This window comes from Excalfactoria chinensis, chromosome 14, assembly GCF_039878825.1.
Source record: "Excalfactoria chinensis isolate bCotChi1 chromosome 14, bCotChi1.hap2, whole genome shotgun sequence".
Lineage (NCBI taxonomy): Eukaryota > Metazoa > Chordata > Aves > Galliformes > Phasianidae > Excalfactoria > Excalfactoria chinensis.
The window spans coordinates 13,445,721-13,460,617 of NC_092838.1; the positions used below are offsets into that span (position 1 = coordinate 13,445,721).

A 14,897-nucleotide genomic window follows, 5' to 3' on the forward strand; every position below is an offset into this window, starting at 1 on the left:
ACTAAGCTGCGCGTCGGGGCGGTCGAGTACACGCGGAATCGGCGGAGTGAGTGCTGAGTCGGTGCTGCTGCCGGCTTTCTTCTTACCCCGGGCGCTGGGAGACGCTTTAGGGCCGCAGAGGCTTGTGGGGCAGCCACAAAATGGAGGCGAACGGCAGCGGCAGCAGCAGTGACTCTGCTCCTGACTGCTGGGATCAGGCGGACGTCGAGACGGGCAGCGGCGCCAGCCCAGGTTCCGCCCTGCCAGCCGCGGAGGCCGAGGCCCAGCAGGAGCTGCTCGGGGCGGCGTTCAGCCGGCAACTGAACGTCAACGCTAAACCCTTCGTGCCCAACGTCCACGCCGCCGAATTCGTGCCGTCCTTCCTGAGAGGGGCGCCCGGCCTGCCGCCACCATCGCCCCCGCCCGGCTTGCCGCCGCCCCACGGTAAGAGGGACGGGGTGGGCGCCGGGGAGAGCCACGTTGGAAGGGTGCGCGGCAACGGCTGCCGGGCCCGGTGCGGGGGAAGAGGAGAAGGGTTACCCGGGGCCGGAGGGCGACGCGGGGCCTCCGGAGCGTGAGGGAGCCGAACTGAGCTAGGCTGCGTTGGCCTGGAAGGTAGCTCGCAGCCCGACGGGGGTCAGAAGGGAGTGCTAGGCCCGGAGAACCCAGGGGTTTTGAAGTCTCGCCCGTGAGAGAGCCTTGCACAGGAGAGGGGCTTCGCATGGGGCGTCACGTGGCTCTGTCTGGCCGGAGGGGCTGGTGCTGCCACTCGCCTGTCCCCGAAGTCTGGGGCCTTGGGGAGGATTTTCGCAGGGCGCCGTGGTACAGCAGAGGGGACCTTGCGGGAGGCCGGGCCGCGCTGCGGGTGCTGTGCTCTGTATGTGGGGCCCTGTGCCTTGTCCTGCCTTCCCTCACTTGGGAAGGGTCACCCACGGTGAGAATGAACTGTAGTGAGAATGAACCACACAGTGGTCGTTTTCCTCAACCTCTAGAGACAGTGGCTGGTGATTTTGGTGGTAATATGTGTAGTGTTACTGGGAAAATGGCACTGCTTTTGCCACCAGTGTTTCAGGTACGTTTTAAATGTATTTCTGAAGATCACATCAAGTAGTTAACTTTATTCTAACATGAAGCTGGTAAGCAACTTGGAAGGAAATGGAGTTTTGTCCATCTGGCCTCTGTCAGTGGGAGGATTTGTAGTTTGCCCAGTTTTTAATTTTGAAGAGATATGCAGACAGTGTTAATACTAGGTTTACTTTGCACGTGGGAAATTTAAGGAGAGCTTCTTCTCAATTTCCAGACTTCAGACGTGCTGGTTAGTTTTGTGACAATATTTCAGTGTCGTACTTGCAGCTAAGGAGTTTGTGACCTGGTCAAGTATGGCAGTTTAACACTTTCCTGTGTTTTCTTTTCCTGGAATACAGGAAGTATCCTTCCTGATATAGTTTGAAATAAACTTGCTGTGTTTGTTATGATTTTGTGTTTATCAAGGCCTATCATTTATTGCATACTGATTTAGTACGAGTTAGTCTGGCACTCCCTGAGATCTATACTTGGCTGATGCTGGTAGCTGAAGTCTGTAAGTTTCACATATGATCCTGTAAAATTTTCATTAGCCACCATTGATTGTGTTGTTGTTGTCTTTTTTTTTTTTTTTTTTAAACAGCTATTAAGTATTCCTGAGCTTTATTGAGAAATGTAGCTTTTGTTCCATGTGAGCAGGCAATGTGTCAGTGCATTAAAATATGCTTTGAAGAAGCTTTGGACAGACTATTGGATCCTTTTGAGAATAAACGTGTGCGTTAAGTTTTACTGGTGTGTAAGGTTCAGTGCAAGGTAGAGCAGGAAGTTTGAGGCTGTTCTAAACGTGTGATTGAGCTTTAAGAAATATTTAAGTCTTGTGTGTTTTTTAGCCAACCTTGCATCTGCATCTTTTTAGCTTTGTAATCTGTGCTTTCACTGAAAAGTTTTTTTTGGAGTTTTGAATGTTAGGAGAACTTTCCTTTTTTTTTTTTTCTCCCTTCACCCACACTGTGAAAGTTTTTTTTTCCTAAGACTTCCAGCATTTTCATAGGATTTGAACTACTTTTCCTCACCTGTTCATTGTATTTATTTGTTTATGCTTTTCTCCCCTCTTTTGCTACTAAAAAGGCTTTTGGTAAGTTTCTGTTTTTTCAGAGACTGAGGATGACTTTACTGAAAGTCTGTATCGTCTGGAGTGATCAGGATAGCTTTTCTTTTAATCTTAGTTTAGAGTGCCTTTCCTATATAGTGCAGTGATCTACCTGATTTGAATTTAACTTGTTTCTGTATCTTTGAGGTTTAGAATTTAATTTTCTGTACTTAGACTTGAGAATCCCTGAAGTTAAATAGATCTGCTGTTCTTCTCTACTCACTACTCTCATTAATAAGATAAATCAGTTTTTCTGAACTGCAGTACTCTATTTGCTATGTATTTTTTCAGGTTTGATGTACTCAGTTAAAGTAATTAAAAGTCTTGTCCTGACAGGTGTTTTTATAAAGTGACAGCTGCTTTCCTGACTGGGAAGACTAGGTGGAGCTGGCTCTGGAAAGAAGTCAGAACAACATATTCAGCACCATTGTATAATCATAGGTCACTTTTCAGCAATCCAGTTTGCTTTTGCTTCTGTAGGCAATTACATTCTCTATTACCTTGTGGGGAAAAAACTGTTTATTACCTGTACTGAGGACTGTAGAAATACTTCTTTGAATTAAGGAGAACCTGTATCTGAACTCTTAAGAAGAATCTAATAACTGTTGGCCAGCTTAAGTGGCCAGAACTTAAAGTGGCCTAAACTGAAAGTTTAAGTAATGCTTTTCTCCTTAGAACTTTCTGTTGCTGAGATTTTGAGTTGTGTTGAGATGTGTTTCTTTTGTAATTCGGAGTGTATTGTGGATCAAGATCAACATGCAGTAATAGCATTGGATATAGAAAAATTCCACAGAACTGATTTCATTTATCTGGCTGTCATATGTCATAGTGTATCCATTTACACACAGTAACTTCATATTTTTGGTAATTTATCTAAAAATCCTGATACTTCCATTTAGAGCACGGAAATAACGTTCAGAGAAAAACCATTCAGGGAATGAGATAATGCTTTAGAAAAGTTAGGAAGCTTCTGATACCTACATTCCAAATCAGATGTTTTTCTCTGTGCTTTCTTTTGATAGCAAATTGTGTGCTAGGTAGAAAATCTGAGCAGCGCTTACTGCTAATGTAACTTTTGCTTGCAGACATTTTCAGAATCAGTTTAGAAGCAAATTACTGTTGGATTATAAGCAAAAGGAGTATAGTGTTTAAATTTCTGAACCTAAGGAATGTATTTTTAAAAATGTGTTCAGATGTTGTGTTTGTGAGGACATGCTTTTATCAAATTGTATTAAAACTCGTATGCTTAAAATCTTTTTGGGGGTTCCATCAGAAATGTGAAGTAGAGGCTTCCAAACTTTGTTTGCAACAGATAGGGATAGCAGAGTGCCTTCCAGTGAATCACACCAAGAACATCTTGGACAAATTATATTTCTAGGGAAGGTTCTTTTAGAAAGCTTTTGCTGGACTAGCAAGCTCAACTAAATTAAGCCAAGGTGTGATAGTTAATAACATAAATAATGTTAATAACATAAATAATGATTCTGTTAATGCCTCTGAACATTCTTCATCATTGCTGCACCTTGCAGCTTTGCTATTCTGTGAATTACATTGATCTACAACATTAGCATAGTAAGAATAAGATATTGTTGCATTTTTGTTTGTTTCTGTATTAAGGCACAAAGGAACAGTTGCTTTTTTTTTTTTTCCTCACTTGAATTATTAATGCTTTCATTTTCTCATACCTCATTTTCTCATAGAACCGCCGCTTGCAACACTGGAGGCCTGGGTTCGAATCCCCCCTGTGGCACAAGTGGTAGAACTGCCACTCTGCTACACTAGAGGGCTTGAATCCTGGGAGTTGGACTTGATGATCTCTAAGGTCCCTTCCAACTCGCACGATACTATGATACTATGATACCTGAAATCCAAACAATTTATCCAAAATGAAACATCTCCGACAATGCAGCATCAACTTAGATTATTGCGGTTATGTTTTTGTCATAGTACTTGAATGTGTGTTTCTGGATTTTAAAAAAAAAAAAAAAAAAGAAAAAAAGAAAAAATGTTGCAGCTCCCTTGCATGGGCTTTATATACTCTGTTAGTGTTTACATGTCATTTTTCTGCTCTTTGCTGCTGATTTTGCTTGAACCAGAAGACTGGACTAGAAGATATATCCCGTAGTCACTTCCAACCTAAACTGACCAGTGCAGTATGCAATGCTTGTGCAAAGGAAAAAGTGTCAGTAATAAAACAGTAAGGCAAGCACAAGGTATATAATCTAACAGCTGGTGTAGGAAGGATAACATTTAGCCTTTTGGTAGCTTTAGTGCTACTGCTTCTTCTAACATTTATGTTATATTGACCACTTCAAACAGATTTCTGGATGCATTCAGCAATGACTAGTTTAGACCACTTGCACCTGCTGTTTTAAGCAAAGCAGACACCTTGTTAAAGATTCAATGCCCCTTAGAATGTTTCATGCCCTAAATCTCCTCAGGCCTGTAAATATCGATTTGTAAAGGTTACTCTTGAAATAGTTATGTTTAAGCAGCCGGGTATCCTTAGTCTGTGTATAGGTAGTGGCATCTGTCTTTTTGGTTTTCCTTGCTCTCGTTTTTCTTTACTTTGTAGCTAGCTGGAACATTCAATAGAAAATAGAAAATTCAAAACAGAAGTTTAGTTTTACTAGATCATGTTGTTTTTCTCCACTTTTGCAATGTAACATGTAAGAAAGAGATGCAGGTAGTTGTCTGAAGCTAAGACAGAAACGTGGTTTTGTTTTCACAATAGGAATAGAACTGACAGTGTTTGATCAGGGACATGTATGACAAAGAGACTTGTATGATGGTGAAGCTGATACAATTTCAGTACAAAAGTTAGCTAGGACAGGTGACTCAATACTGAAACATGCAACTTGTATGCATAAATCTTAAGACCTGAGTTTAATTTGCTAAAAATCCATGGGTTCTACAGGGTTTTTGTTCTATTCCTCCAGGTTTTGAGATGCATTCATGAAAGAGTAGGAACATTAAATAGTTTAACTGAGAGCTAGATTATTTTTTTCTGACTGTCTGTCTGAGAAATCAGTATGTCTGTTCAGCACAGACACTTTTCTGTAAAGAAATTTTCTTATTTTTCACTGTATTTCTTGAAAATCACCACAAGCTTTCTTAGACTCAGTTGTGAAGAAGCATGTTGGTTTGTATAAGATAAACTTAAGGTGTTTGTCCTCATTGAGGAAGGTAAAAGGTGGGTCTTTTACTAAGTTAGCATGTCATAAAATCCTATGAATACAAAGCAAGTGGTATTTTTAAATGACTATTACTAAATTGTGTTAAAACTATTAAAACTGCTCTTATATTTCTTCATTTTAAAAGCTAGACAAAACTGTCTTCGGTTTGTGCTGGGTCTTACTATATGAAGCAAGTCAGAGAAAAGAGAAAATAACTTTGGATGTAAATGAACTTGGAGAACAACTTCCTGAATTACAGTGAACTCCTGAAAGTCTTTTCTTAATGTGTATTGTAGAATATTGAATATGAAACTTAGCTCTAGAACTTGTGCTTAGAATATCTTTTGGGTTTTGTTTTTTTTTTTTTTTGGAACTAAGAGTCTCTTTCATTCTGATTCTTCTGCTCTGTATGTTGGATTTGAAACTTTAAGTTTTACTATGGTGTAGTTTCCTTTTTTTTTTTTTTTTTTTTTTAAGTGAGGAACAAACATCTGTACTGTAATTTATGACAGTTTCTGTGAATATATTACTATTTAGTAAATATGTACTGAACTCAGGTATTCGAATCACAAGTACAAAAGGTGGTGGGATTCATAATGTGGGTGCATTTCTTATCTCTTGCCTTCTAGGAATTCCTGGGAAGGAACTTGTTGCCTGTATTGGAACAACAACATAATTGCTGTATAGTCTCAGATAAGACTTCTTTCTAACTGAATTTGTCTCTTTCTAGTTTTCCCTCCCCTCCCCCCCATGTTTTCTTTGTTTTATCACTCTCTTTGTTCTATTGTACAAACCATTTAATTAACCCTATATTGAAGGTACCAGCTCTCCTGCAACAGAAAAGTCTGAAAGCTGAGTTCTGCTATGCATAGAAGCAAATTGCAGCTTCTCTTTGAGCCATGACAGCAGATTCTATGAAGGTGTTTGCATTGTGGCTCAGGCAACTGCTTCTGAGGAGTTATCAGTTATCACAGAACAGTATCTGTTTATGAGGAGATAACTATCTGCTTATTCTGTGCTTCTGGTAAATGTTCCAGTTCAGATAAAGATGGAGTTGTCTTTGCAAGACTGAACTGTTATGAACTTGATGTTATAATCGTAGGATCATCCGTGTTGGAAAAGATCTTCCAAGTAAATCCTGTCATCAACTGGACCTACCACATCTCATCTCTAAACCTTGCCCTTTAGTGCCAGGTATCCTTCTGGACCAATTAATTAATCTTTGTGCTCTGGCAAATAGGAAGCAGAAATTCTCAATGTTGTTAACTTCCTGTTTTAGATAGAGCTTTGAAAAATATTTTCAGAGGTTGAATGATGATTTTATTGGGTTTTATTAGATTTACTTGGGCAATTTTAACTATTGTACAACAGAAATGCTTGCAAGTATGCCACTTCATGTAGTACCTAACAAATGCTTCAGCTTTAGTAGGATACAGTATAAATTAAATAGACAAAGTGAATTCTTGCAGTTTTGGTTTTTTTTGTGGTCGTCAACGGTATTTTAAAGAGACATATCCTGTTTTAAAAATAGTGCAATTTTTAACTCACTTCTGGGATCATACATACTGCTTCAGTGAATATTGTTTAAAAAAAAAAAAAAAAAAGTTTTATTCTGACTAGACTCTGAATTACATGAAGTCCAATGGTCTACCTACAGATAAATGCAACTTTGGTCTACCAGTAGATAATTACAAGGCTTTTACTTTCAGCACTGATTTAATCAGTACCCTGAGTTCTGATTAGGAGTTTGTCAAGGCCTAAAGATAAACTGCTCACCTCCTGTAATGTGCTGAACAAGAAATGCAGAAATGCAACAGTCATTCTTGAGTTATAGTTTGAGGAGGGATGGAGTATGAGAGGTGCTGCATGAAGTTTAAGTGGTGTTAGCCACACCTAAACCCAAGAACTTGAAACACTACTTAACTTTACAATTTCATATCATTTTAGTCATGTAATGACTTTGAAGCCACAATTCATGTGAACTGCATTGTGAATCTAACTAATGTGATGACAGTACTATCTGAGTTATGCTTCCAGGTGAGAATTCAGAATTGTTAAGCTTTGTTAGGTGTGGGGTTTTGTGTTTTTTTTTTTTGTTTTTTTTTTTTGTTTGTTTGTTTGGTTTTTTTTGTTGTTGTTGTTTTTTGCGTTCCATTTACTGTATAAAATATTTTTATAACAGTAGTAAACCTTAAAAGTTCTTGCTTCAGTGACTACCAGAAAATGCAAAAATCTGAAACTTTGAACGTCTACTTGAGTGTATTGAAAAGGTTGGGGTAAATTCAAAGGGCTGTTTGGAACTTTCCTCAGTTTCCCTTGTCTTTAAAGGTGCTGTGTTACAATGTCTTTTACTGCCCAGGGGAAATGAACAAGGTTACTTCAGTCCTCTGAATTTGTTAAAAATCATTTTGCTGCAAGGACTGTGTGGGGTTTGGTTGTTTTCTCATGCTGTAAATTGGCATTGGCTCCTAGGAAGTAAGCCTACTTCAACTATATCCAAATTATTGTCTGTGCCTTCCCTCCCCTGTGATCCAAATGTTCCTTAGACTGTTTCAGAGCTTAAAGGTCAAGTGTTTTTCCTTAAAAGAGAGGGCTATTCTGTCTGCTCTAGTGGCAACAGCAGTGCTCATTTACCAGCTGATAAATTGCTTTGAAGAGCCGATGGACCCAGAAGGTCTGGGGGTAGTTCAGTTTTTGATCAACCCAGATTCTTCTTGCCTCAGTGGTTACCTGTGCAGTAGGGCTGATGCAAAGATGAATAATGCAGTGTGGCAACCCAGCTGTTTAAGGAGTAGAACTGTGTTCCTTTTCGGGGGGGGGGGTGGGGGGAGGGGGGAGGGTGATTTGTCTTAAAGCATACTTCAGGGTATTTGGTTGTTTCCACACAGAGTAAATGACAAATCTGAAACTTTAAATTCAGATTTTTTTAATTTTTTTTTTTTCCTAAAGTAGTTAGCGGTGTCCTAGTGCCTAGAATAACCCGCCTTAGCCTAAAATTCTTATCAGAAATAAGAAATTACTGTAGGGCATTTCTTTTCATCACTTAATGCCTGTTCTTTTTGTAATTGATTAGTCCTATTTTACTTCACAATGAACATTTCGAGAGTAGCTTGTATTCCTTTCCTGCTATGAAGGAGCAGTATGTGTCTTATGTAAGTCTGAGTCCTCTTGTAAAATATCTACTATTTTGTGTATCAGTGATCAGAATTTAATCACTGGCTATGGCAATGAAGAATGGGTCTTGCCCCTGGATTCTGTGTGGTATTAGTACTGTGTGGCATCCATACACAAAATATACTCATTTTTCTAGTTTGGTTAGATTATGACAATTAACAGATGGTTGTGCTTTCAGGAATGCTACTCTTCAAGAGAAAGAACTCTGTTCCCATCCTTTTTATGTTAACAATTTCCTGTTTCCTCTCAGTTTCTTATGAGCAAGTGTTCCCCCTCTAGACTGAATGCCTGTTGGATTACCAACCAGAAAGAAAGAACTGAAACTTTTAGGAATGCTGCTGTTGACTGATGCTATAATCCAAAAGAATCAAACTACTTGTAGAGCTTTTTTTTGAGAACAAGTACACAGACATTGTCATGTGACAAGTTTTTCACTGTGGAGAAATTTTGGGAGTAAAATTGGGCTTGCTGAAGTGACATTGTAATGAAAGTAGTTCTGCATGTGTGAAATTAGCCAGTGATGGTTTAAAGTGTTGCAAAACATAGGCCTTATGTTCATACTTGAATTCTGTGCAACCTGCTTACTATGCTCAAGTGGGACATTTTGGATTTTTCCCAGTTCTCAAATGGGAATAATAATTCTTGCAAAGAATCTCAAGGTAGATTTCTCAAGATCACTCTTCTGCTTTTACTTATCATGCCAAATCATTCTTTTAAAGCTTTGATCTTTGATCTGGCATGTAGATCATAAGTGATATGACACAGGAGTATAGGGAGCCTTGCTCTGAACAGTTTTCTTCTATGTTGTTGTGCCCTTTCTGTTGCTGCTGTTCACTGGGTGTTATGCTCTGACCCACATTCACCCTGCCTGCCAGCTTTGTCATCTGGATCTCTTCCAGCTTTTTAGCATTGCTCCAGTTTATAGAAGTTTGCAGCAAATACACAAGCAATGCTAAAACAAAGAGGCTTAGAATCAGGTCCTTTTCTGCGTGTTTTTGTTTTATTAAGGGTTTTTTAATAGATTAAGGTTATAGAATGATAGAATACCTCTTCATGGTGTGGAATTATGCCCCAAAACATCAGGTGGCAACACTGTTAATGTGAGCATATCTCTCTTAGTAGGTTTAATAGCTAGCTGTACCTCAGCATATGGTTTAGTGGTATGATTGAGTGCATCAGAAGGTTGAATGCTCTATCCAGAAAATGTACCTATGGCTTTGATACATATAACTGGTGAGAAGTCCTTCCAGGTAATGTGGCTATATTAGAGTATTTAAGAAGGCTGCCAAACTTAGTAGGTGTGTGAATGTGTCATCTAATGACTCTACTAAAGACCTTAATAATTTATTCTACTTAGTTTGTTTCAGTCTTATACTCAGTGCTTATATGAGATTTAGGAGGCAGAACAGTATTGTAGGTATGCTTATAAGGTGAAGTTTGCAGAACTTTTCCCTACGTTGTGACGCAGTTAACATGTTTATTTGGGTTACAGTCAAGCTGGTTTTCATGTTTCTAAATATCAGTTAGATTTTAACAGTTAAACAAGCAAGCTCGCCCAAAAATGATGGATGGGGTATAATACTGTGAATAGAGAAATAGCTCCCTTTAAAATAAAGTTTAATTTTAGTGTATCTTTGAGGGATGAGAAACTATCTGGTATATTATTTTTACAACGTAGAAGGAGCACTCTTTGGAAGTATTTGTGCCTGGAAACTATATCTAGTGCGTGACATGGGGGAAGTGGTCTTTAAATATCTTCTTGAAGGAATGGTCATATATATATATATATATGCGTGTGTGTGTGTGTGTGGAAAGAGATTATAACAGTGGACTTTAACAAACTTTTTTTTTTTTCTATGCAGGTTTACCAGCAGAGACTTCTCCAGAGGAGCAGACAGCCTCTTATGAAGGTAATTTTTATGTTCTGACAATACAGTGCAGCTCCATTAAACACAACATAAATATTACAAAGAATCTCACTTTTGGAAACACATATAATCTTTTTCTAAAATTCATTCCCTTTTTCATCAGGGAACTGTTATCAGTGACTATTTACAGTGTTAAAGCAGGCTCTGCATGGTACATAAGGACCAACTGGTTTGTTGGAGGTTGCATGAAGCAGAAATGTAAAAACTGAATAAGGGTGTGTTAAATAGCATGGGGAAGTGCCTGAGCATCTGAACTACACATTTATTAGTTTAACTCTCCTGATATTGTTGTGATAAATAATATATACTTAATTATTCCTTTTTTTTTCCCTAGGTTCAAATGCTGCTGTTAACATGGAAATTTCAGAATCTGTTGGTAAGATGACAGTTGTTCTATTCCACTATAATAGGTTTATAAAATAGCCTTTTTTTGTTTGTTTGTTTTGTTTTTATTTTTTCCTGAATCATCATAAACAAGATTTGAAGAGTACTTTACTGAGCCTTTGTGTCTTGGTCCTTACTAATTTTCATCGAGTCATTATGCTTGGATTAGCAAAGAGATAACTGACCACAAGTATGCACTGACAGATGCAGTTGGATTACATTGAGAAAGCAGCAGTGTTTTATTCAGAAGTCATTTTTGCATTAGAAAATAGTCTTACTAACATATGAAATGGCAATTAATGAAAAATTTTAGCACTATGAATAATTAGAACATGAAAATAGTATCTTTCTACTTGTATTTGTATGGCTTTTGGGAAAACTTAAACCATTGTCCCTCCCTTTTTCTTTATTTATCTATGGATTCAGACCAGCATGAATATCTGTGTTGATTTTCAGATAATTTTTTCCCCTACAAAATTTTTGCTTTGTTAAAACAGAAATCTCCTAATGCTTATGAAAACAGCTTTCTGTTGTCAGCACACAAGATTGTGTGGAAGCTCCTAGTAATAACTATTTCAGAAACGAGCAGCTGCCTTATGGGCAACATTTAAAAAAAAAAAAAAAAAAAAAAAGACGTTGTCAGACTTGATAATAGATATTGTTTGATTGCATCTGGAGGATGGGTCTGTTCTCAGTAGTCGTGTAGTTGTTCCTTTTAGTTTGTTGATCTGGTTGAGTGTATCTATTTGGTTAATTTTTAGTGGAAAATGGAGAGACAGAGATGTCCCCAGAAGAGTCATGGGAACATAAAGAAGAAACAAGTGAAGCAGAACTAGGAAGTGTTCCAGTAGTGGATGCAGGACCTTCAGAAGAAAGCACTCAGGAAATGATGGAAGAGGAGGAGGAAATACCAAAACCGAAATCTGTGGTAGCACCACCAGGTGCTCCTAAAAAAGAGCATGTAAATGTAGTATTCATTGGACATGTTGGTAAGTTATAAGGATAGGAAGTAATGTATTGTATTTTGTATTATCTGGGAAGATTAGAAATTAATCCTGCTTTTTCTTTGGATACAGCTATTCATCCTTCCTTGAGGTTAATAGGAACATTCATCCTAATGTGTTTTGGGGAAAAAAAATACAGGTCTTTCAGGGTTAGAGTGGGAAGGATGGACTTGTATGTGTTCACTTGGTCACAGTAGTGTCTGTGTTAATGATTTTTTTTTTATTTTTTATTTTTTTTCAACTACTTGCTCTTCTGAGTGCTGAAGTTATGAATCTGTGATAGTGATTCAAAGGACAGAATCAAAAACCAGTGCTTCTTTTCTGTTTGTTATAAATGTTTTCAGGAGATTCTTACTATAAATAGTTGTTAATAAATTTAGGAATTATTTTTCAGAAGATAAAAGTTATGACTATAAATAACAGATCAACTTAATACAAGCCTAAAACTTGTAGCATAACATCCCAATTAAACAGTTTCAACAAGCTCCAGAAAAATCTTATGATATTGAAAGTACAAGAGGACTATTGAATCATGGGTTCTGTATGTTTGCATGTATAATCTCTTACCACTTTGTGTGCTGAGTGTTGTAACTTAGTCCTCAGGTAAATTTAGAGCAGAGTTGCACAAAAGTGAGGCAGTTGTCAGAGGTACATCTTCATTTTATAAGGAGCAGTCTGTAGAAGCTAGTAAAAGTGTGAAAGGTAGCAAGGAAGTGGTTTCGTGAGAGATTTATGCATATGGCATGTGTTGTCCCCATGCTTTTGCTGGATCGCAACTTGTTGAGTTTTCTTTGGTTACAAGTGATGCTATTTTGATATGTACTAAAGCATAATAATAATTATTATTATTGTTATTAATTTCCCTGGAATTTTATTTTAAATTGTGAATGACTTTTTTTTTTTTTTTAGATGCTGGCAAGTCAACTATTGGAGGACAAATAATGTAAGGAAACTCAAATAAAATGTTTAGATTTGCTATTTTGTTTTGTGAATTAAAAAGCATTAAGTAAAATAACTTATTTTCTTTCTGAATTTAATCATCAGACTGATATTTTTGTGATAAAGTATCACTGTGTTTGTTGTCTTTGAAGGTTTTTTAATTTCAGCAGATCTAACCTTAGGAGTTTCAATTCATGGAAACAACTGCAAAAGCACGTGTTATTAAATGGGGAAGAAGAGCTTCAATTTTTGTTTCTTTTTTTTAAACATTTTTTATATTATTTGTGCTTGTTAACTTTGTCCTTTTCATGAGAATTTAAAGTGCATATCCTTTATTAACATTGGCATGCTTAATTTGATTTAATTTGGTTTTAATCAGATTTAATTGGATTTAAAATGTACAATTTAAATGGTAATTTTAAGTGTATTTTAGAAATAGTGCCTAGAAAATGCAGTATTCTGTGTGGCATAAGTAAATAAATGCAGCTCTTGCGGTTCTTCAAAAACAAGAAGTGAATGTGGTACGTGAAAAAATAAATGTTATCCTGCTGATGCAAAGTATTCCTATGATTTTAAAATAATATTCTCAGCAAAAGAGGGAGGCCTTTGTCTTGGCACTTTCATCTTGGTTTGTTTTGACAAAATTGGAATGCTGGAACTGTCATGCTGCATTTAACCTTGTAGTTCATACAAGATGTATTAGGTTACTGAACGGTTGGGTTTTGCTTTGTTTGAGTTTTTTGGTAGGAATTTTTCTGTGGTCTTTCGTTTTTGCCGAACATCACTTTGTTGTAGGGGGCTGTGAAGGAAGAGGGTGCATTGTCATTAATGTTCTATTTACTGTTGCTGATTTTTCCATTGTAAACTAAGTAGATTACTGTATTAGAGGATAAGTAGAAAATATGTAAGCGAAAAACCTGAATGTTGTGATGTATGCTCCTCATCAACCTGTTCAGTTAACTGAAAGAACTCTGTTAAAAATAATAGATTACTTGCTATAAGTAGAAAGAAAGAGACAAAAAATATTTCCCTCTAAATTTAGAGATGTTTCATTTCATTCTTTTTCTTAGTTTCTCCTATCCCCAGTATGTAAATATGAGATGTTCCTTTTCAAAACTTGTTACCACAGAATGTTTTACAAGTAGGGTTACAGGAGATATTTATCTGCCATAGAGCAGTGATGGTGTACTTATAAATAATTGTGTGGCCTCTTGTGGAGAGAGAAATCCACTGCTATTCACATCGGATTGATACAATTCTTCAAAATAATCTGTGGGAGTAGTATAGCTATTTAACTATTGGGAAATACATTTCTACTTATGTAAGATTACTTTTCCCCCCCCCTCCCTTCTTAGGTATTTGACGGGAATGGTTGATAAAAGAACGCTTGAAAAATATGAAAGAGAAGCTAAAGAAAAAAACAGAGAAACCTGGTATGAAACTTTTTGAAGATAAAAGCATACTTTGCATTGTGATGAAAATGAGAGTTTTTAAATCTCTGTTCCTGTAGGACATGCTTCATGCTGGAATGGGTTTGGACTGGGAGGGGAGGAACCACTAGTTTTGCTCCAGTGCTGCTTTATCCAGGACTATATTGAGCAGTGCGATTCACATTGAAACAGGTTTTACTGTTCTTTGTTGTTGTTGTTTTTCTCTTTTTTTTTTTTTTTTTTTTTAATCTTAGAATAGCGCCTAGTTGTCTGGAAGAAAGAATACAAGGCAGATGCTTTTCTTAAACATTTCTTGGGTTTATTCAGTCTGTGTCTTTCACCTGTAAGCAGCAGAGAGAGATCTAAAAGATGAAGATTTAAGTTGTCAGTGTGTAGGTGACAGAAGAAGAGAGCTAGTGGACAGTTTTGGCACTAATGTTTATTTGTATGAAAAATGAGAGAGCACTTGGGGGTCTAGTGTGCTTTAGAGAGCAGCAATGGAACTCTCCAGGAGTGAATTAACTGTATTATATGTAAGAGGTAGAGGGGTAGGAAGGTCGACGTGTTATTATTTTTTTTTATCAGGTAAGCATGATTTTCCCTGTTGAAAGTTGGCCATAATAATGAATGTTTAGGCCCATTCCTAAATAATGATGGGCAATCTAGACACAGATTTTCTCATTTTTTTAGAGAGTAGTAAGGAGTGCCAC

General features: G+C 37.4%; 1 protein-coding gene across 1 annotated transcript in view; it reads left to right on the forward strand.

Moving 5' to 3' along the window:
- GSPT1 (G1 to S phase transition 1) overlaps positions 1–14,897 on the forward strand; it is a 23,804-nt gene continuing 8,907 nt past the window's right edge. Inside the window, exons 1-6 of the mRNA XM_072348813.1 lie at positions 1–423; positions 10,365–10,412; positions 10,765–10,806; positions 11,576–11,803; positions 12,728–12,761; positions 14,113–14,190. Coding sequence (XP_072204914.1) covers positions 141–423; positions 10,365–10,412; positions 10,765–10,806; positions 11,576–11,803; positions 12,728–12,761; positions 14,113–14,190 — 713 coding nt within the window. The 5' untranslated portion in view covers positions 1–140. The remainder of the gene's footprint in view (positions 424–10,364; positions 10,413–10,764; positions 10,807–11,575; positions 11,804–12,727; positions 12,762–14,112; positions 14,191–14,897) is intronic.